The sequence below is a fragment of the Dermacentor variabilis genome, chromosome 6, assembly GCF_050947875.1.
Source record: "Dermacentor variabilis isolate Ectoservices chromosome 6, ASM5094787v1, whole genome shotgun sequence".
NCBI classification, from domain to species: domain Eukaryota; kingdom Metazoa; phylum Arthropoda; class Arachnida; order Ixodida; family Ixodidae; genus Dermacentor; species Dermacentor variabilis.
In genome coordinates this window covers 76,144,595-76,167,891 of record NC_134573.1, presented here as the reverse complement: position 1 = coordinate 76,167,891, position 23,297 = coordinate 76,144,595, and the positions used below count along the sequence as shown (strand labels likewise).

Sequence of the window (23,297 nt, the reverse complement as noted above, 5' to 3'; positions counted from 1 at the left end):
TTTTGATTCTAAAGTGCCAAACACCACCTCGTTTTCAAGGATGTCATGGGAATATTTGGCGAGAACTGTTTACAGCCCCTCATAATGGAAGTGTGGCCAGCCAGCTTTGCTTGGGTGCCTTTATAGATTTCTGTTCCTCATCATTGTGTGCTATCAAGTTGCTAAAGTCTATGCAACCAGTGCAAGGCATTACGTGATTCTATAGTCGGATACAACTTTAGGAGGCCGCAGAATCTGCACTTCAACGGCAGGTGAACACAAGCCTGCACCAATGGGCACACACTCTACACTGACGTCGTGCCGCTGGACGCACTAATACCCGCTCATTAGAGAGGGACTTTCTTTAGACGTGGAGGCAATCGGCTGCTGCGCTTTGGTCATCTGGGTGGGGCCTCTCCTGTCTTGTGAAGTAGTATCCCACTAGAGGATGCCGCTTTTCATACAACACCAAAGGACAAAGTGTACAATTATTTGGCCTATGAAATCGATACATCACAAGTGAGCTATGCATGGACTTAAGCTGTGTGAAAATTAGTACATTCAAATATATGACATTTTAAAGCATATGTAGTATCGAACATGCATGTAATGGCACGTTTAAATCGGGGAGTGTTGCATTCATGTACACAGTCTACAGGTGATAGCATTATTAAGGTCATGCCGTTTCCTGTCGTTTCATTTCGAAATACACACACCGTTCATCTTGTGGCTAATCAACACCCACTGTATTCTTGCACATAGAAAGAACAAACAGCACAATGACGTATATGCTGCATTAGTGTCTTTTTCATTTACACGGTCCAGGTTCTTACGTGTTTGCCCCTTTTGAAGAGACATCAAGTGCATGTTACAAGTGTCCCAATATGCACAGCACAATGTTTACTGCAATAATTTTATTCATGTTCTTAAATAATAAACAAAATAATAAACTGCAAGCTCCTTTATAAGGTGTGTTCTGGGGGCTCGACTGGAAAGCAGTGAGTGCACTGATCCTACTGTTGCAGAGCAGCCCTCTGGACCTTGCCACACTCAAGAGCACGTGCCTGGCGCTCGCCTACTACCACCAGGCGGTTGAGTGCCTCCAGCAGCAGAATGTTTTGCTGCAAAAAAAGTGGATTGTTGGAATGAATCAACCGCATATAAACCATTATTTACAAATAAAAATGCTCATTGCACTATTGGTACTAACTGCCCTTAACTGTGGAGGCCTTTAGTGTAAGCATAATAAAACAATTTGTCGGGACAACATTGCTTTATTTTTCATAACGGGTTGTTTTTTTCAGAGCCAATTGTAATGTTTATTAGTGTGCCAACAGCTGAGGTGTCCTCGAACCTTCATGAGTCTCTACTGTCAGCACCACAAACCTATTTTTTTCGCAGCAAAATCAATGGCGCTCCCTACAATCCCGTCTTATGCGAGCTGATTGCATCCTAGGCATACAAACATCATATTTTTGTCCCATTACGTAATTTCCTACCATCCTCAGCTGCAGTTGTCTCTCCTTGACATCCATTCTGTCACGCTTATGTAATCACCTGTTATAAATTGGCAACAAGTGATTGAAGACGTGCATGGCTTGCCCACCGATTCCATTTTTTTTCTTAATCTTAACTAGCATATCAGTTACCGCGGTTTACTACGCCACTGTCTTCCTGCCTTAATGCTATCTCCAACAATTTTTGTTATTTCGCTTTCTGCACAGTCCTCGACTTCTCAAGTTTCTTTGTTAACCTCCAGGTTTATGTCCCGTATTGCATAACCGGTAGAATGCAACGATTCTAAACATTCTTCAAGGATATCGGTAACGTGGCGATCACGATTCGGGAATGCATCCCATGTGCTGTTCAACCCATGAAATTTTTGTATAAGTTTCCTGCTTTATATCAGTACCTGCTATTGATATTTTACCTGGATAAAGATACTCTTCCATAGATTCTGCGGGCTGAATGTCACTGATGAATTCCTTTTATATCACTAAGTTAGTGAAGGTTACCTTTATCTTTTCCACATTTTCCCGGGCCCACGTACATGTAAAAGCACAAACACTCATTGGCTCTCAATGCCTTTTTTAAACTGCTGGACTAGGCTTTCGTTACTACGAAAGTGACTTAATCCGTGCACTATTATTATGCTAAATATGAAACAGTATAAATATACTTATCTGCAGTTTGTCGATGCCTCCGTCACTGTGTTGGTTGCGAGATCCATCGTCGGCACCACCTCCTTCTCGCATCGTAGCTATATCGGCTGTCTTCCTTTTGCACACACTGTGCAATATTCGTGACGCTCGCAGTCACGCAGAGGGGAGGAACTCGGCGCACTCACAGAAGCAGCACCGGATAAGTTGTTTGTTCAGGATTGTGCCGTGAACAGTAGGTACGCGTTGCGATCTGTAAAATCGCCTAAGCTATTCGCAGTCTTTCGGGGTGCACGGAAAGATTGCTCACGGAGGAACAGAACTATCCAAGAAATAGTGGTCATTGTCGAGCCTGATCACTACGTCGCGCGCACTGCAAGCTCGTTGTAAGAGTTTGTTTACACTGGGCCTCTTCGATGTTTAGCCGCCATGCTCGCCCGATAAATGTATGTGATGACGCCACCACAGCGTTCCCTCGTGGTATAATACGAAGCGTACTAAATTACAAATTAGTCGAATACACATTCAGTGTACATCTTGTAAGCTTTAAAATGCTTTTAAACCACGTCAAACTAACTAATAATATTGTATTAAATGCATTTGTTTTATAACTCGCTTGTGCGTCTAATGCACTTGGTGGAACGACAAACAAGTAAAAGAAGGCGCGACCCTGCACCGACGGTATGATCACGTGAGCCCCAGTTTGTCGACCGCCCAGAAGGCAACGCCCAAGGAATGATAGCCACCCAGAGTGAATCTAGATAAACCAATGAAACTGGAGGCTTGTCGAAAGATGAACTGTGTCTCGGTGCCATTTGTGCTTTCATCTTGGGGTGTCGCCAGAGCTCGTGAAGATCCCGAGTTTCGCCAAACTCGGCGCATCCTGCATAGCACCCCTGACCTGGTTTTTCAGTTGACCTGATACCACGGCCCAAAAGGGCCGCAGGAGCCGCTCGTGAAGAGCCCGACATTCCGCGTCCGCTCACCTCGGTGGCTGAAGAGGAAGTCACTCAGCCATGAGTTCCATGGTTCAAAGCGCGACGAAAGCGCCTCTAGTGAATGTGGTGTTGCCTTAGAAACGTGCCGTAGAAAGTTATACTGCGGTGTATATCGGTAGTTATGAGCATGTAAATTACAGAAGTCGCAGTTAAACGAGTAGCGAAGTACGTTTCAGCTACATTTCTTCTGCGCTTGGCGCGCACGCAGAGTCATCTTGCGGCAAACACAGAAGACCCCCTCCTCGCGATGTATGGCACTGCCCCGACAGGTGGCGCGCCACACGCCCGCTTCTCCCCTTCGTCTCGTTTGAGCGCATTGGGGCCGTGCGGGGACCGGTGCGTGGATGCCCCAATACCCTTGCGTTTAATAAGTTTTCTCATTCTCTCCCCTTCCAACTTCCAGCCTGCGTCCCTCGAACCGTCGTGTTCAGGAGACGCGGCTCCTCTTTCCCCTCACAGCGCTATTCCTAGGTGCAGCGCCCGATGCGGGACACCTCTGACGTGATCGCTGCACCGTAGCTCGTCTAGTGGGAAAGCGTCCTCTGCGATGTGTGCCGTGTTGCTGGCGAGGAGTCATGCGTCTGCGTGGTGCTTCCAAGCGAGATAGAGGACGATCCCATCGAGACGTCAACCCCATGATCGAGTCCTCCTTCACGGCCCGTGGCGGCGCGGCTGTCCATGCCGATCACGACGTTTTGCTCGCGTAGATCGTTTGTCCCTCCGAAACACCGAGTTCGTTGGTTCGTTCCACTTGCTGAGGCGCACGTTTCGTCTTCGTGTGACTCAAGAGCATGCCGAGCGAATGAGTGGGCGGTGCGAACGGTGCGCGGTAACGCTATCACATTCCACTCTTGAAGGCGAAGCTTAAGCGTCCTCCCATTTTTTTTTCTCTCTCATTTGGGCACGCAAGCGTGATGCCGATGCGCTGTCGCCGCACTTCTTCGCATGTCGTCGCCTTCGTCTTCCGTTTATTCACCCCGCGCACACCGTGAAAGACATCTTGTGTAACTAAACAAGCTTATCTAATGGGACTGCACACGCGCATTCGCCGAGCAGTCCACTGCATTTTGAGATGTACTCAGGCACAGCCAACTGAATAGGAATGTACCGTGATTTACGTATAACAGATTACGCGGAAGCTGCGTGCTATCATTGCGAATTTAAGTGAATAGCCAGAGCTAACAAGCGAGCGGCAGCCTGCCCCCTCCCACCTTTTATGCTTGCCGCTCATCCCCGCATCTCGGTTCACTGAGACCACGCTCGCTGTTCCTTGGCGCCTTCCCTGGCCTTCCCGGAGTTCCTTCGGTGCAGCCGCGGAGAGAGAACGCACCCACTTCGGTGTACGAATAAAAGTTGTGTACGCATAAAACCAGATATTATTACGCAATAAAACGACACTGGGATGTCTGTGGATGCACAACATAGAGATAATGATTTTTGTCTCGTAAATTTTCTTGTTGTTCCAGCAATTTTAGTCTGTTTTGCATTATGCGATGTGTTCAAACTGTAATGTCCACGATTGGGCTGCTTGATTCTGCTTGATTCAAAGCATAATAGTGCGACTACTCGAACATGAACAGAACCGAAGATCAGATAAGTACAAGCTCGGGTTTTTAGCCGGGAATCTTTATTGCAAATGAGAGATACGCACATTTGGCGAAGTGCAAACAAAGAAGGAATAAGCAAGTGCAGCACGGATGTGTTGCATGCCGTAAGATGTATGTACATTTTCTTTGCAAAAGAAAAGCGATTCCATATGAAAGCATTAGCCGGTCCTGGTGTGTTGTTCGGCTTAGTGCTCGTTCAAGAAGGGCGCGGCGCCTTTAGCATAGGCTTTGGTTCGGACTGTGTATTGCCAGTAACAATGAGCATCGAGGTCATTCGCAGGATCCATGGTAGTCAAGAACCAGCTAAGCCCCGAGAACTGGCTCGGCTACTCGTGGACGAGGAAAATGGAGAAGTACACTGACTGTCTCCAGGCTGACCGCAAGGACAACGTAAGTACCAAAATTATCGCCCGCACTAACGTGCTCAACGCACTAATCGCATTCAAACGGGTGTTACGTGACACATGGCGCGGCTATTGGTTTTACTGCACGTGCTATTTTTCTGATTTAATAATGACACAGTCGACACAGTCGCATTCACTCGTAGACACTGCTAACAACTGAAGTCTTACACCGCCCGAATGGGACGCACCGTTTACAATTTGTTACCGAGTACCACAAACATCGAATTCACGTGTAGTAATGCTTATTCAATCATTTTTATTGGTAGTGGATCGATGTATTCAATGTAATGAAAGTGATAGGTAAACGAAATTGCGTCTAGCGAAAGAAAACAGTGATGAGGTTTATATGTCGGCGCTGCGACCGCTACTTTTGCCCGTCACTTCACGTTCGAAATTTATCGCTCGCACAACCCTAACTCATGGTCAATGTCATTATATTGCCAACAAGTAAATTCACCTAAACTCATCCATTTCTTTTGTCGACTATTTTGTGCCGTGCAAATCATCGCACGAACCCAATGGACATCACTGCTATTGCGGTGTCATTACAGAGCTTTAAGCGTTCTTTTACTTCCATTCTGCGTCGGAACTGCGAACTTTTTCCGGTGTGCTACAATGACCCGCACGTGGTCAATTATTGGTGGAGCTGTTTGATAATGTACATTGGTGAATATGCTTTCTGGTGACTATTGGCTGCGTGCATTTACGCAGTGTACCGCTGTTACACAGAAATGAGACATAACCAAATAAATCCAGTGGTAGTTTAAACTCAAATCCATTCAATATCGTCCTACGACGTTCACAGCATTCTAGCATACATGGCTCGTTACATACCTCAGAGGACACTCGGAGCTATGCACTTGCTGCATTAGACTTCTTCAGAAATCTCTTAAGGGAGAGGTGATTTCTCTGCCGTTTTTTTGTAATGAATACGTAATTAGGCATAGTTTCGCTATGTAAATTGTGCTGCCTCTTCCCTAATAAACATTGTCGAACATCGCTTCTTTCCACCGGCGTGTGCGCCAAAATCCGCAACTCCGCCATATTATTTCAGAATCTGCTTTACCAGGCCGTCCTTACTTTCTTCTCTCATGACAGTCATTCAGTATCAAAGCCTCAACTGGTTGCGAAAGCACGCATTCCACCACTTCACGTATTGAGAAACTGTACTCCGTGCTTGCACTGGGTTTCAAGCACTGGAGTGCTACAGCGGTGCCACTGCATGGTGGAGGCTTGGCGCCGAACACGCAGTAAGGCAAAATAACGGTAGAAGCGCATGGGCGCTCCCAACTATAGTTAGCTCACTAAAGTAACTGCACTTGTATGCAGACAAAAACTGACAACTGTATAAACGCTCGTATAGGTATACAAGTCTTCTCGCTCATTGCTTTCGCTCGGTGCTTCCTGCGCTGTAGTTGTGAGCGTTCATGCTTGTCCCCTCGCTTTTCTCTATCTGGGTGTTCTGAAGGGAGACTCTCAGACTCCACTGGCTGTCAGTGATATGCATTTTCGAGCTTGGAGACTGAGTGTCGCAATGTTGGAAGTATTCGAAAACTTTTGTGTGATCTGAATCGTGGCACATTAGATAGGTTCGGCCGTTATCACGTGCGCCGACTTTTCGCTAAACCCTGGCAATGCCGAGAGACCAATTCTTTAGCATATTTAGCATATTCTACTTTTAAAGCGTTGCGCGTAGCCAATGCCCAGACAACACTGATTCGGTGACGCCGCCTGCTAGCTTGAAAAGCTACAACTTAACCGCATCAGTGCCACCTCTAAAGGCCTGGCGGCGTCAATACAAGCATCTCATCTCAACGATAACTATGAAGTGCCACTAGTACTTAGTCCTCAACGTATTATTTGACAAAGAGAAGGCTAATTTCACCAAGACATCGTTTCTGTTGCGACGGAGAGCAAGTGGCAAGTGCAAGTTCATATCAGAGCGAGCTTTTGCGGGCTTCACCACCGCCATGTTGTTACGCAGTCATGGAAAGCTGCGCAATAGTCAGCGGCATAAGGTGCAGCTGGCCAAGGGTATCACGTACCGTGTTAACATACCGACTATCAACCAAACCTAAACGCTGACGTTGTCGCAGAGATAATGAAATCCGCCACGTTACGCGAATTCTATACGCAACGACGCCCTTGGGTAGTGATGCTCATTCGCATTGCATGTTTTTTCACCTTTTCTTCCATTTGCCTCGCTAGCCCGGTAGAAACATATTCGGTTCGAAACAACTGGGGCAGTGGCTCAACCGAACTCCCCCCCCCCCCCCCCCCCTTACTTTTGGCTGTCTTTACATTCTCTCTCATGTCAGGCATGCACTGATACTTTCATGCCATATTTTATACGACTTTTTCTTCATATTGTAATACATGGAACGCTTTTTGGTAAACTTGTGCTACCGTTTCGGGTGGATCATATCTAATGATATGCTTTGGTTGCTTCTTCAATAAGCATTTTTACCAGACTGCTAGGTTTGCAAATGTACGGCCCGGCCCGAGAGTCTGGTGAGCGGTGCCGCTTCTTCTTATTGTGATTATTGTCCTTTTCCGTATGGTTATGGACAGTGTTTTCAATTTGCATGCGACAGATAGCAAAATACTATTAATAGATCTGGACTGTTCGCAGAGGCGGACATTACATGCAAAACAAATTGAAATGCATGATTCAATAACTAACAAACTTTCACTAATTTGGTTTCTAACTGATCACATTGTATGGCACATTGCAACTTACGATTTGTAGCCCGGCAGTGTTCTAGACATATCCACTTGGAAATTAATTTTTGTAACATCAGTTTTTAAATATAACGTCAAACTTGAAAAAGTTATCTTTTATTCAACTTAGCTTTCTTTTAGTGAAATGCCGTTTCGTGCATTTAAACAAGAAAACAACTGGAACGTCAATGCCTTTCGTTGCCCGCATAGTAAATTACTATCTCGAAACTGGCGTCATATGGAGCCTTCGTTGCAACTGGACACGCGGGCAAACTCGCCTAATACAATCCCTAAATTAGGATATGTGCTATAAAGTTATTGGTTAAAACCACTATGTGAAGTGCTTGATTACACATTTTTTCTTCACTTGCATACGATGTCCGCCTCTTCGAGCACACCACCTAAAAAAAGAGCAGTGCTTTGTGCAATATAGGAAATTAAACAAAAAACAATATTGAATAGTCCAAAAAGCACCTTTTCTGCTACGGACGCTTCATTGTATAAAATAAGTAGGTTATATATATATATATATATATATATATATATATATATATATATATATATATATATATAAAGAGAGAGAGAGAGAGAGAATTTGAGCGGTGCTACAAGGTAAACAGGACAACTATTTAATTTCAACATTTTCGATCAGTGGACCGAACTTCATCAGGGTTTACAAAAAAATGGCAGTTCGGCCCCGATAGTGAAGACACCAGACCGGGTGCCCGGTCGTTCTCAGATACATCAAACCTGGAGGGACAGTTGTGACAGTGATTGACTTTCTCTCGACGCTTTGGCAGATTTACAGCTGCCTTATTGGCAACTATGCAGGGCAAGAGGAAAGCAGAGTCCCATGTATGTAGAGCAAGGAGATCAGTGAAAAAAAAAGAACAAAAGAAAAGAAAGAAAAAAGAGAAAAAGAAAGAAAGCACGCAGGAGGAGGGAGACATAAGTTGGAGAGTGAAAGGGGCGGGAAGTAGCGGCCGCTAGGTTCCCGTTGACACGAGGCAAGGAGGGAGAAAACGCTCGCTGCGCAGCACCAGTGCGCGTGCTGCCGTTGTAGCGGGAGAGAGGGCAAATTGAATCGGGCAGCGGGGGGCACAATAGATCTATATATATATATATATATATATATATATATATATATATATATATATATATATATATATATATATATATATATATATGTGTGTGTGTGTGTGTGTGACTTTCACTGTTTGCCGCTTCATGCTCGTGTGCGCACACCTCGTCGCATTCACAACACACTTAGTTTCAGGAGCATTCATGGTCAAATGCAGGCATTTCATTCATCAGCACTACTAATAGCTAATGCACATTGCAACGGTCTCCCGGATCACATCGCAGCCATCTCCAGTCGTGAAACATCAGTGATAACCTGAATTCGTGGTGTCTTAATAGTATATAACGAAGTTGCACGTAGCTATTTTTGTCATGTAATTACTGTTGCCCCCCTTACTCACTGCCCTTCCGTGGGTCTGTAAGGTAATGTGAATAAATAAATAAATAAATAAATAAATAAATAAATAAATAAATATGCCAAGTACATGTACACATATCAGATATATGTATTAATGTATACTATAATGTATATAATATTCTAAATCAAAACGCACGGACACCCCATGTTGCATAGTGGCATTAACGTTTAAATCCGAGCTGCGGAATCAAATTTGGACCACGGGGGCCGCTTTTGGATGGGAGCAAAATGCGGAAATGCCCGCGTAGCGTGCATTGGGGGCTCATTAAAGAGCTCTATGTGGTCGAAATTAATACAGTCGCCAACTAATGCGCGCGTGCCTCAGAATCATGTTGTGATTTTAGGCAGCCTCAAAATTGTTTTTCACCACTCCATGTACTATTCCGTATCTCTAAAGCATCAGTACTGCAACAAGGACACTTGGCATTTGTTAATCAACAATGGTCTCCTTCGTTTTTCCCAGGATACCATCGAGAACACCGCGGACGTGTACATGGTCGGGGCTGTTACACCGGCGCTACGGGTGAGCCATACAACGAATCTGCTCCGAGTGTTCGGGAGGGTGTCATGCTTTGCCCTTGCTTGGCGCTAGACTAAATTTGTGCTGAAAACAGCCAGACTGCGACCTCCCTGACGCAGAAGAAGAAGAAACTTTATTAAAGAACAGTCCGGCAGTTCTTGCTGTGGTGGCCTCAGGTGACGGCTCGAAGTCCTTGGACTCGAGCGGCATCTTCGGCTTGCCGGACGGCCTAGAGCTGGTCTGCCAGCTCTGAACTTTTCATAGCCACCTCCCAGCGGCGGCGACGCCTACGGAGAAGGTCCCCGGCGACTCCCGCATCCGGGGCGGCGTCGGGAAGAAGCGAGCTCGCGCCTTCTCCAACTCTGGCGACGGCCGCGATTATGGACGCGTCGCGAACGGAGCTGGTTAGATTACCTTTGTTGCCGGCACATTCCCAGAGCATGTGTCGCAGCGTTGCTCTCTGTCCGCATGTGTTACACGCGTCTGTTGGATATAAACGCGGATAGCAGTGGTGTAAGATAGCGGGGCTAGGGTAGGTGTGTGTCTGGAGCAAGCGTAAAGTTACGGCCTCGTTCCTGTTCAATTTATCGTGCGGTGGCGGGAATGTGCGTCTTTCGAGTCTGTAGTGTTGGGTGAGGTCTCTGAACGTGGTTAGGCAATCGCCCCACGCCCATTGTGTTTCTTGTTGCTGTGTTTTTGTTGTAGTGTCCCGATCCGGCAGATCCGATGCCCCGCTCTCGGGGGCGGAGGCGGCCACATAATCAGCGGCGGCTCGGCGTGTGAGACCTCGAGCCGTGGCGTGGGCCGCCTCGTTGCCTGCGAGCGGAACATCGGTGTGTGCCGGGGTCCAGAGGAGGAAGACCGTAGAAATTTGGGATTGCGAGGGCGATGACGAGTCGCCGTCGTCAGAAATTTGGAGTATGCGGGCCGCTTCCCGCGAGCCGCGGATTACCGCCTGGAAGTCGCTGATCACGATCGCAGCGTTCGGCACCGCGACGAGTGCTAGGGCTATCGCGGCTTCTTCGGCCGCCTCCGTGTGTCCCGTGGTCACCGTGGCGCTCGCGAGGCACTTACCCGAGCGGTCTACAGCCGCTATCGCGTGTGCGCTTCTCCCTTCTCCATATCGCGCCGCGTCTACGTACACCGCCTCGTTGCTGTTACCAAACTTCATCTGAAGGTCGCTTGCTCGCTTGTTGCGTCTCCCGGCGTGGTGCGTCGGGTGCATGTTCTTGGGAAGCGGCGAGATGATCAGGCGGTCGCGAACAGAGGCGGGAACCGCCGTCTTTTCTCCAGGCTGAGCGTGGTACGCGATGCTGAGCGACTCGAGGATGCATCGACCTGCCTTTGACCTCGATAATCGTTCGTATATTGCTCAACGTCGTGCGCCTCGATTAACTCACTAAGTGAGTTGTGAACTCCGAGCTCTAGAAACTTGTCGGTGCTCGCGTTGACTGGAACGCTGACCGATGATCCGAAGCCTTTTGGATCATGCATTCGACTTTGTTCTTTTCGGACCCGATCCACCTGAGGTAGGGGGCAACATACGTTGTGCGGTGATCGCGTACGCCTGCACGAGATGGATCGCGCACTGTTCACGCATACCATTGCGTCTATTCGTGATGCGATGCAAGAGTCGGATCGTGTCATCTACCGAACGACGAAGTATTCACACCGTCTCTCCGTTATGGCCGTTTGCCTGCAGGTGTAACCCTAGGATTCTAATTTTCTCTACGTGCGGTACAGGAGTACCATCTGCCAATGTAATGCATGTTTTGGAATATTCCCGTTCCTCTTCGCGCAGGGCATTACGACCTCTCTTTTTGGGTATGTAGAGTAAGAGTTCGGACTTAATAGCCGAGCACTCGAGGCCCGTTCCACGCAAGTAATTCTGAACCGCATCTACTCCTGCCTGTAGCGTTCGCTCGACGAGACCGTCACATCCTCCCCCGGGAACCCAGAGGGTGATGTCATCCGAATAGAGACTGTGATGTAATCCTTCTATTTCTGTTAATTTCTCGGGTAGGCCAAGTAGAATTGAATTAAAGAGTAATGGTGATATGACGGATCCTTGCGGGGTGCCGCACGGAGCCGTCTCAAATTCCGGCGATTCCTCGTCGCCGACGACGACGCATGTGCGCCTGCCCGCGAGGAAATCTCTAACGTAATTATACATTCTTTGGCCTAGTCATAAGGTTCTAATTGTTTTTAAGATCGCTTCGTGCTTAACGTTGTCACAGGTCTTTTTAATATCTAAGCCTAGAATTTCCTTAGTGGAGCTGGTAGTGTCGTCCAGGATCTGGCGTTTAAGCTGAAGCAATACGTCCTGTGCGGAGAGGTTGCGGTGGAATCCTAGCATGGTGTGCGGCAAGGCGTCATGATCTTTGAGAAAGTCGGTCACGCGGGTGAGAACTGCGTGTTCCATGACTTTGCCGACGCAAGACCTAAGCGAAATCGGTCTTAGATTATCGAGCGCAACTTGCGTGCCAGGTTTAGGCATCATGATAACGCGGGCCCGTTTCCACGCTTCAGGAAGGGAACTCCCTCGCCAGGACTCATTGACGTAGGCCGCGAGTCGGGAGATTGACTCGTCGTCTAGGTTGCGGAGAGTCTTGTTGGTAACCCGGTCCGGGTCGGGCGCCGATCGGGTGTTTAGGTCGAACAGGACTATCCGAATTTCCGATTCACTAAATTCCGCGTCCAGTTTCTCGTTTCCGACGCCGTCGTACTCGGCGTGCTGGATGCTTTCGGCCTTCTTAATGTAACAGGTGCACGTATTGCGTCGAGGAAGTTATCGCCTTGATAATCTCGTACTAGTCTACGAGTCTTGTGGCTTTGAGCGGCCCGAGTCTCCTGCGGATCTAATAGGTGTCTAAAAAGGCACCAAGCGCTCGCCCCGGTCATCTGCCTCTCGAGGCCGTTGCACGTGTCTTCCCACTGTGCCCTGCATACCTGGAGTTCGTGTTCTTCGATACCTCTGTCTAACTGTGCTATGCGTTTGCGCAATGCCTTATTCTGTCTTTGGCATTTCCACCTCTTTAGGAGGGCTCGCTTTGCTTCCCACATGTGTAGGAGCCTGCTGTCAATTATTTCGAGGTCCGCCTCGGGCGGTACGTCGCTCGTTGCTGCGCCTACGTCCCTTCTGAGCGTCTCGGTCCACTCGTCTATGTCCGTAATCGGGTCGTCGCCTCGCCCCGCTTCTTCTCGCTTCTTGCGGAACGTTTCCCGCTTCACGAGTTTGAGCTTACGACGTTTGTCCTCAGGGTTAGTACCACGACCGCTCGGGCCCGTGCCTATCGTGATCTCGATCAGCGCATGGTCGCTCCCCAAATCTTCCTGCGTATTTTGCCAGTGCGCTGTTGTTACATTCGAAACAAACGCAAGGTCTGGTAACGTATCGGCACTCACGCTGTTCCCTCTGCGTGTAGGATTCGCGGGATTCGCGATCAGTGCAAGCCTTTAGTCTTACGAGTCTTCCCAAAGGTGTTTGCCCTTGGGTGTTTCTCCGGTGTAGCCCCAGGCTCCGTGGGGCGCGTTAAAGTCACCCGCAACAAGTAGAGGCTCGCCGCCGGAAGCCGCGCGCGCGCGCCTCGCAGTAGGTCCCCGAATCTGTGCTGCAGCGTGGGTTTACTATACACGTTGAAGACGAAGAGTCCTCGGCCGCTCTATGGTTTTGTAGCCAGCTAGTTTAACCGGATGGTTGGTCTCCTGTAAAAGGATCACGTCCGGTTTCGTCTCGCGGCTGCGTAAGAATTGCTGGAGATTACCCCGCTTCCTCCTGTAGCACCGGCAGTTCCACTGCCAGATTGTGTATTGTTGTTTCCCAGTGTTAGTGTGCTTCGTTGTGTGTGTAGCCATGGTGATGCCTGCGTTTAATTTAACCCGTCGCCATCCAGGCGAGTTGGTTGCTGCTGCGGTTGCAGCTGCGGTTGCGTCTACACGTCTGTGAGCGTGTTTTGCTGCTGCTGATTGTGTTGTTGCTGTGTAGCGTACGGCTTGTTCATCGTTCTGATTGGTCTGCCTGCAGCTGGCGACAGCCTCGCTTCTATGTCGTCTATGCGCGCCAAGTGCACGGCGAACATTTGTGTCATGTACTCAGAGAGCTTACCTACAGCGTTATTGAACATTTCGTTGAAATGAGCAGTATGTTTTGTAAAACGTTCCTCGAGGCTCTTCTCGATGCTGCCTACTCGTTTCTGTAGGATCTCATAACGGCCGCATCCCTGTTTGCTGTCGGCTCTTGCGGGATCTAGTGCGATCCTTTTCGCGGTAACTGGACGATCATCGCGTTCATCTGCCGTCTCCCCCGAGCTGCCCTCGTTGTGCGTGTCCATCCCGGCCGGCTCAGGCCGTGATGGAGTCGGTGATCGAGGCGCCGAGGACGGCGGCGTCGTCGTTTGACGTTGCGATGGTTGCTGCGGTTGTGGAGCCTCGCTGTTGAATTTGATATTTTCCTCTCTAAGGAGCGCATTTTCGCGTTTAAGCTCGGCAATTATTGATTGTAATGGTTCTAAACGTCTTTTTAGGACTCGCTCTATCGCTCGCTCGAGCTCGTTCCCACCACTGACGCAGGAGGCACACTTTATTGTAGATTTACCGGAATAAACAACCGCCTACGACTGGTGTCATTACGGTGAATTATTGCAGAGCGTTCCAGAGTTTTTTTTCCTTTTCATTCTAGCGATCTGGCTAAAAAATAAATTTTGTCCCTCCTTTTTCTTTATGTTTTATTACGACACTCCCTTCACCTGCATGTTGACAGGACGCCTCGGTAGCATGTGGCGTAACAATGACGTAGACCTACCGAACAGGCGCATTTTTGCGGACTCAAAACTCACTGTTACAAGTATTTGCGTGCAGGTCTTCTTAGCACCGGTGTGGGCGACAGCACCACTTGCTAGGGGAATTTCCGTAAGGTGGAGTCGTTACACTTGCTTCGTATAATAGCATGTCTGTGGAATGGAGATATGCTTTCATTTGGCAATCGCCTAACTCTTGTTGCATTGAAAGGGTTGACATCTGTAACACCGCTGTCAATAACTTTTTTTAACGACAAGATACCGGTAGTTGTAAAACATGAAGACACGCATTACTTTAAATCTGCCGTAAAGACGCTTAGCCGAATTAGTTTAGCTGCATATGTTGCGACATTTAACACGGGCGAAAGTTTTACTTACTGTCACCCCTCGAATGCAAAGTAACGTTTCGAAACGAAGTATCCAGACATAACGTACAATAAATGGTCATTTTATAATTTAAAATTTTTATAACAACATTTGTCTGCATTTAACTACGCCAGCATGAATGGAGTCATCTGCAATACAGTAAGCAAATGTATTGCAATAAACAATCTGTAATTGCAGTGAGTGTTCTCGGCGCGCTGTTACAGGTTTACAAATATTCTGCTTTATTTTTTTTCAATTATTGACGTACCTTAATTTCCTGTATACAAAAGCTGGAGTGATAAATAATCCTGCTGCAAAAGCGGCGATAATTTCTTTTTTTGCACTTAGAGGCAGTATCTTTGTTTCCATAGGTCAAATGGCTGCTTACCAACATCATTTATGTCATGCTTTTTTCCATGAATAGAGCAATCGACGATGGGTTCGCACTTCCACTATATTTCAAGGGCTGCGGCTGCAGTTGCATCTTTTTTTTCTTCCTTTAGGTGGCGTGAATACGGAACTCTGAGACAGTTCTGCCAAAAGCGTTCCCGTTTTGTTAGTTTAAATAGGGGGCACTTCGTTGCTGCCGTCGTGCAACATAACTGTCGGTCCCTCCGATTCTCTCCTTTCCTAGTACTTCAAGAAGCTGGTATTACAGAAGGCCTTCCCGCGCCCTGAGTTCCGCATCGACTGGGTCAGCGACCTCAGCTCCACTCAACTTTTCTTCTACAACTGGGCCCTGGTAAGCAGAATGCCCCCCAAAGTACTTCTCTCGCAGGGGAACTTTTAAAGTGATTTGTTGTTGCCGCCATGGCGACATCGGCGTATATTGTTGACTACGTCTTGTGATTCCACAATGGACCCCTAGGTATCGCCACTTAGTGCTTCGTAAATTTACGCGCGTTGTCATATTTTTTTTTTCTAAAAGAGAATATATTTTTCATTGCTTCTCTGGGATGTCCATAATTCCTTCTCCTACTACTTCGGAGTCTGCAGAGGACTTTTACTTGAGACGTTATGCCCTATCTGTGTGATAAAGCAATTATCTCCTCCAGTACAGGCTCCAGTAGCTGAGCCGCAATTTCTCTGCGTACAGTTATTACGCAAGGTCTTCATCTGAAAGAAACCATTAAAGCTAACCTAAGCACCATGTCTTGCAATTTACTTGCTTCAAATTAGGTCAAGCTTCCCCTTATAGACACGGGGAAAAATCACGAATGTTTAAAAATGCTCGAATATTTTTCATCGACGTTTTAATGTTGCTGTTCAAAAGAAGAAACAGGGAAAACTTTGGTTTGCCCATTTTGGAAAGCGCAAGCCGGCCACGTGAAGTTTATGGAAGTGTCATCATTTGCAAGCCTTGCCTTCCATTTACTGTGCTTTATATCAAACGACATTGAAACGAGCTTCATTACCACACCGTGTTATGCTTACATGACGTGTACTGTAATTAAGACAATCTATGGCAGGATTTATTCGTGCAGATGAGGTAAACAGAAACTCACTTATCTTTCATCATGTGCACGTAGAAGTTACTTTATTATTATCTACTTCCGAGAAATGACAATGAATGCATCCGGTCGACAAAGAGAGAGAGCGCTGTGTTGAATAAATGACGATCGTTCATGCCTGGAATAGGAGACCATCTCTACGACTTGTAAGCGAGACAGGAATGCTTCTATAATGAACTACATGCTTCAGACTATTCAAAAACATCGTGCTGAAACTCAGCATTGCGTTGGCAACTGCCACACTGTCTTTCAAATGTAGTCCGTAGGGCACTGGGCTTTCGCAGACCGCTATAGAGAACGTTTTTAAATGTAGAAGTGCTATCTTTCAACGGCGCATTGTAGTGTCATGCACCACCTCACCTATACGTCGTACAAAAACGGACGACCTCTTTCGGCATCAAAGCTGCGGCTTTTGCCTCTCGTTCAGGAGGCCGCCCTGCTGGTATGCGGCAACACACGCGCATCAAGAAAGCGTTCATGGCTATACTCATCACTATAGCCCCCGTAGCAGCATTACTAAGGAAGTAATCAGAGCGGAGGACCAACCTATGACACTTATAACACAACAGCGTTAAGGGCCCCATGTCGCAAAAAAAAATCTGGTGGCTGCATCGGACGTCACTTGGCGAAATGTCATCGTAGTACGACCTAAACACAACCTACAGACATGATAGCGTCGGAATTTATTTTAAATTACAAGAAAACATAATACTGTTACGCAGAAACTCAAACACAAACCAGTTTTCGAGCGGCACGGGCAGCTCGGTTCCTTGCAAACAAGACCATCGCGCTCGCCTTCGCGCAAGCACAAGGGGGTTGCGGTTGCTGGGAAGCGTCACAAGTAATCAGGGATCTTTTACGTCGGTCGTGTTCCACTCTTAAAGGCGAAGCTTAAGCGTCCTCCAAATTTTATAACCGACGACAACGGCAAGTATGACCGCATATAATGGAAATTAAAGCCGGTTCCAAGATGATTTTAAAATCGCATCTAGGGTTAAGGTTCAGTCCTATTGTGGCTCAAAGAACACGGGTTCAGTCGAAGATTGAGACTAGAAGAGGGTTATGGCGCCGAAAAAACACAACACACAGCAAGCGAGACGGGACAGGCGCCTGTCCCGTCTCGCTTGCTGTGTGTTGTGTTTTTTCGGCGCTATAACCCTCTTCTGGAAACATGCACCAACTAGCCCCCCAACAAGTATTACGAAGATTGAGACTCGACGTGATCAATGGTTCTCTACTCAGCAATGTGTAAGCAAACAGAGGGGTTTTATGCAATATCTGAAACGACAACCATAAGCAGTAAGGCTACATTCACATCGGCGAATGGCAGAGGTTGCGTGACCGACCGCGACCGGCGACCAAGGAACGACTCAAGAGCGACTCTACCAAGCTTGACATGCCCGTTGTCACACCGAAACTTATAGAGGCTAATGCCACTCGCGTCTCCTCGCACTACCATAGTCAACTAAAATGAGCGTCAGCGTATACAGACGTCCTGCGGCTGCGCCACTGACGGGTTCAGCAATGTTGCGATTGCAGTCGTGCAACCTAAAAAATCTAGCAGCGAGCATCTTACGCAAAACAGGCGCTTTTCGTATAAGCAGGCGAATCGCGACCGCATAGGATGCGCGACCTCTGCTCGTCAGCCGTGTGAAGGGTGCCTAGGTTTACCAACAAGTAAACTCCTGGTTTGCGTAAACCGAACGATGATGAACATATAAGGTGGCCTATTGTAGGTGGGAACTTAAGAATGAAAAGGGTAAATGTGCGCTGTCCAACTCAAACATAATCTGCATAGATTCGCAAGCGAACTACGTTCTCTAATTTTTCCCGGCATTCAGACGTTTCGACAGTTTACAATGGCTGCTTTTTTCAGTACAGAACTGTGTTTGCGTCACTGGTTTTAGTATCGTAACCTTAACGTCTTGGGAAATGGCATGGCTTATCGTGATGTCAGTGCTCAGCGAAAATTATATTATACTGTAAAACAACGATATGTTATTTTTCACTTGAGCTAGCAATTCCATTAGCAGAGAAATGTCTTCCAGCTGTGAGCGGTGTCTAGATGTATCCGCTCTCTTTCAGCAGAGACGGGCAGGTACACTGCGTTTTTATGAGTAGAGCTTGTACTGAGTTTCCTTAGGTCGCCATTGGCTACACAGCAACCGGCATTGCGATTCACCTTGAGGCGTCGTACTGCCTCTTTCGATAACGACCAGAATCGAACGCCGCAAGCGTACTCTCCGCCCTAATGCGTGTGCGTCACTCCGTGGAGAATAAGTTTTGCGAAGACGATCTTACCATCCTTGATTAGGGCTTGATTATGTCGACGGATTGACCTGATGGGCAAGGACTTTGTCTTCTTCAGTAAGGAAAACAAGTCCTCCTTGTCAAAACGTTCAGTTTAACTAGGGGCATCTATTGTTCTACAACGACTGATTATCTTCTGCCTCAGGGTGTTCGCCCAAACATGTTAGCATAGCCATGTTCAGTGTTCCAGAATGGCCATTCGCGCATTTATTGTTGATTAGCATTCTTACCTTACTTCAGCAAAGTTCTACTATCTATCTATCTATCTATCTATCTATCTATCTATCTATCTATCTATCTATCTATCTATCTATCTATCTATCTATCTATCTATCTATCTATCTATCTATCTATCTATCTATCTATCTATCTATCTATCTATCTATCTATCTATTCCTGCATGCATGCATGCACTTGACGCTGCTCTTCCCAGTTGCACAATTGTCTTACCAGCTTGGGCCACTAGGTAAGTATTTGCTGCCTGCTGCCTTGCCAACAGAGAACATGGGACACTGCGTACGTGCCCTAATAAACAATTTGCTGCTTTGTGATGTGCGACCAAGCAGCCAACATGGGTCTCTGGGTAGGTAGGTACCCGAAAAGAAAACGTCAGCACCATAATTACGTAGGGTAAACAATCTTCAAAAACCTTTACCAATATCAAATTTCCCTTCACTAAATTACAGTAGCACCACCCCTGAATGCGAATCGCATTACCATTGAAAACCATCAGCTAAGGGTGCGTTTTGCTGATCAGTTCACACTTTTTCGATTCATTCGCTATCTCCCACATGTGTCAATTATGCGCTTCCTATTTCAGCTCCACTGCGGTTCCCCGGCAGGCCAAGAACTGTAAGTGCACATGCAAGATGTTTTAGACGTGAGAGTAATTCATGTGAAAAAATAACACTTCTTTTGAAGATTGACCACTTGAAGAATGCCTTGTAGATATCTCATAATCACATGCTGACGTGCTTCTTATAGGCTGGTGTGATTGTTATACGCCTTACACATGCCCCTTCTCTGACTAAGTATAAAAGATAATCGGTGAGTTAGCGCAACGTGATCATTTTACATTATTTCCAACGCAGTTTTACTTCCTTATTCAGATCTATAAGGCCGAAGAGCGACAAAGCTCCAAAGAAGCAATTCACAATTGGAGAACACTCTTTTGCAATTTTTTGCTTGATATTTTTTTTCTAAATGCGAAAGCGTAACACAGCTGAGGAAACTGTATAACGTGCCCAGTTTTATCTCTACCGCTGTTCTTCAAAACGTGTCAAATAGGAGGTTCGACACCAGTTCTTTTGCGTGCTTATTTTGAGCTGACGTTTGAAGTGCGGTTTCCTGTGAGGCTTTGTTTTTACCCTTGCAATGGCTACCCTAATAAAGTATTGCACTAAGCAAAATATCTAGTTCCTGATAGCTAGATGTACAGCAGCATTCGTGCAAATTGGTACGGTGGAAGTATGCATGGACGCTTCAGTAAATGCTGGGTAAAATAAGCGTATGCTTTTGAAATATGAACTGGAATTACCAAATCCGGCCGTACGCGATGCCACGTACTCATCTGTACGTTGCTCAAATTTACACGATATTTTTGTTTCTCTCTTCCTTTATAATTGTTCACATTCGCAGAGATTCGTAGACGTGTTATGGTTCGTTCATACATATTTTTGGTAAATTAAATATTTTCAGTTATCGCGATAATGTGTGTTGGAAGAACGTAATTGAGCGGACATTTCTTGTGCCGCTGCTTCAATCAGAGCCTGGCCGGTGCTTCATAAAAGTAGTCTATACTTAGGGTGTTATGTTTTAACTATCATGCTGCCTTATATCAGGCTCGGTGAGTGCATGCACAACATTTCGCCAAATCCAAATTCATTATTTTGGACGCTCTGATAGTTTTTCTTTATTTAGATTCTCGGTTCTGTAGCTATTCGGTTGAGGGATGCTTTATTGTTTCTCTTATAGAAGGAACAATAGCACTATCATGTCTTTCACTTGTGTTTGCATTGTGGGGAGTGATGGCTGCAGTCCAGCTTCTTGAAGTCCTTTTTCATTCCATAAACCGCTATACGTGTTACTTCCTAATGAAGAGAACGCTGCGATTATGGCGGAAATGTCGCATGACACAGAACGCGCAGCTTCTCGGCATGACCTCCCTGATTGCGCAGCACACGCAGTGCACTGCAAGATCTCAGAGGCTACATGTTGGAGTTTACGTCATACCTCCCAACTACTACGCCAAAAAGCTGCACGCGTCGTCTACATTCACACTCTTAAAAAAGAGGCGAATAAAGATATGCAGTTGCCAGCCTTCTTGCTTTGTCAAAATTACTTCAAACGTATGCACTACTAATTTGTAACCAATTTAGCGAGTTCTATGCGGTTAGCCATTAATCGACGTGTTGCTGGAAGCATTTGACGGATAGCCAGCGTAGATAGTTTTCCTTGCCTTGTGGGTGCGTTTCTCACCGCCGCGAAGTGCAGTCCGCAAGCAACGTGAGTGGAAATGTAGGGCCCCTCATTTCAATCTCCGGACGTCAAATTTATGAAACCGCCTACACAAGCATTGAACACTGACCCGCAGCATTGTTGGAACAGCCCAATCAATGTTCTCTTCGTTTACAACAGGTTACGTTTGTGTGCTGTCAAAGCGAATTTCTTTGCCTACCCTCACAGGTTTTTTCTTGCCTAACTGGCTGACAATAAGTGAGGAATGTGCATAAAAATATGACTCCGGTGGGGCCAAACTAGCGTAGTGAAAGTAGATAACCAAGTGAGTAGAGTAGTGCCAGCGTCTGCGATTGGTCCACTTCCCCTTGCTTAACGTGCGGTGGTTGGCCTAAAATTGCGCCAGTGCGGTTAGCACCCGTCCACACTCAAGAAGAGTTGACAGAGCGATGCCGAATACTTGTCAAAAGCGGCCGACAACGTCACACTGTCACGCAACCTTTTTTTAACTCGCAAATATATTTATACTTGCCGGCAACTCCTCGCAGGCAGTGCCAGAGCGATCGGCGGATATTGGTTTAGGAATCGGGCGAATTTCCGAATATGCCGAACAGGAAATAGTTTTTTTTTCATTTTTGTACGGCATATTATGCATCTTTAGTGCGTACACGTCATTGGACGAAGTGAGTTTTTGTGGTTTTGCGACGTCGCGGAAAGGTCGAAGTGGTCGCAGCCCCAGAATTTTTACTAAAGCGCAGGAATAATGACGAATAATACGTTGCATGGGAAATGTTTTTTTTTGTTTAGTTTGTACGGCTTCATCATGCACAGTCAATATGTTCACGTCATGTCAAATGGAGAATTACGCAGTTTTCTTAACGCCACGTTAGAGAGCGGCGAAGTGGGTGTGACGCGAAATTTTTTTGCTAGTTGTGTAATGTTAATGGCAGAAATGGAACAGAAATATATTAAAATAGCTTTATTCATACTGTTCATGGACTCCTGGGTAAGGGGAGGGGCTATTTAGGAAAGTGCTCCGAAATTATCTTTTCCTCGTTGTCCTTATTCGCAGGATAGACATAGCTGCGAGGAACACCCCCTACTTCGCCGAGAGCTTCGGATGCGAGAAAGGCAGCAAAATGATCAAGCTGGACCCCTGCTTTCTCTGGAATTCAACTCGGAGACACTACTGAGCTACTACATTTGAAAATAAAAGCCTATCTTTTTCTACATTATTCGCCGTCCTTCGATCAATCAAATAGGTACACTGCCCAAAGCAAATGAAGAACTATGGAAGACGCCGTTCTGGGTAAATTTTGATCACCTGGGATTCTCTAAAAACAAATATTCTGTTTGTTATATTGGTATTCCTTCTTTAAGAGCGTTAGCTCTTACTCTTCATGTTTCTCGGTTTCTTTGGGGTCTATCACCACCTGCCTTCGGCGTGAAATTTTCAGTCAGAGGAATTCAAGATGGCGGCCCCCAAAGTAAATCGATATAGCAACCCAATTGCTGATTGACTGGAGACGTCATTAGTATATCGAATGAGTGTTTGATTGGAGCTGTCACTGATACATCCAAGATGGCCGCCAATTGATAATGTCACCAATAAATCAAAGATGGCAGCCCACATAGTAAATCTGTAGCAACCTAATTGGCGATTGTTGACGTCACGTTACTGTGATGTCATAATCCAAGATGGCGGCCAAATTCTGGTGCGAATAATGACTTCGTAATCCAATATGACGAATAAATGGGAATCCACGTGATTATGACGTCATAACCAGAGATGGCGGCATAGTTTAGGACATGGAGTTTCTCACTATATCCCCTAGAGGAAAATCTGGTGCCAACGTCTATAGAGTTTGTTAAGGGGCGATGTGGGCGCCATGGCAATGAAGGTATATGGGTCTGCGAGGCTTGTGTTGACTGGTGTTGTAAGATGCTTCGTGTAAAACATGGATATGGCTA

The 23,297-nt window shown here is 46.6% G+C and overlaps 1 protein-coding gene across 1 annotated transcript in view; it reads left to right on the top strand.

Moving 5' to 3' along the window:
- LOC142584230 (neprilysin-like) overlaps positions 1-22,540 on the top strand; it is a 242,408-nt gene extending 219,868 nt beyond the window's left edge. The window contains exons 18-22 of the mRNA XM_075694384.1: positions 5,024-5,133; positions 9,830-9,889; positions 15,683-15,790; positions 19,690-19,721; positions 22,399-22,540. Of these exons, the coding sequence (XP_075550499.1) occupies positions 5,024-5,133; positions 9,830-9,889; positions 15,683-15,790; positions 19,690-19,721; positions 22,399-22,519 (431 nt within the window). The 3' untranslated portion in view covers positions 22,520-22,540. The remainder of the gene's footprint in view (positions 1-5,023; positions 5,134-9,829; positions 9,890-15,682; positions 15,791-19,689; positions 19,722-22,398) is intronic.
- The last annotated feature ends 757 nt before the right edge of the window (positions 22,541-23,297 follow it).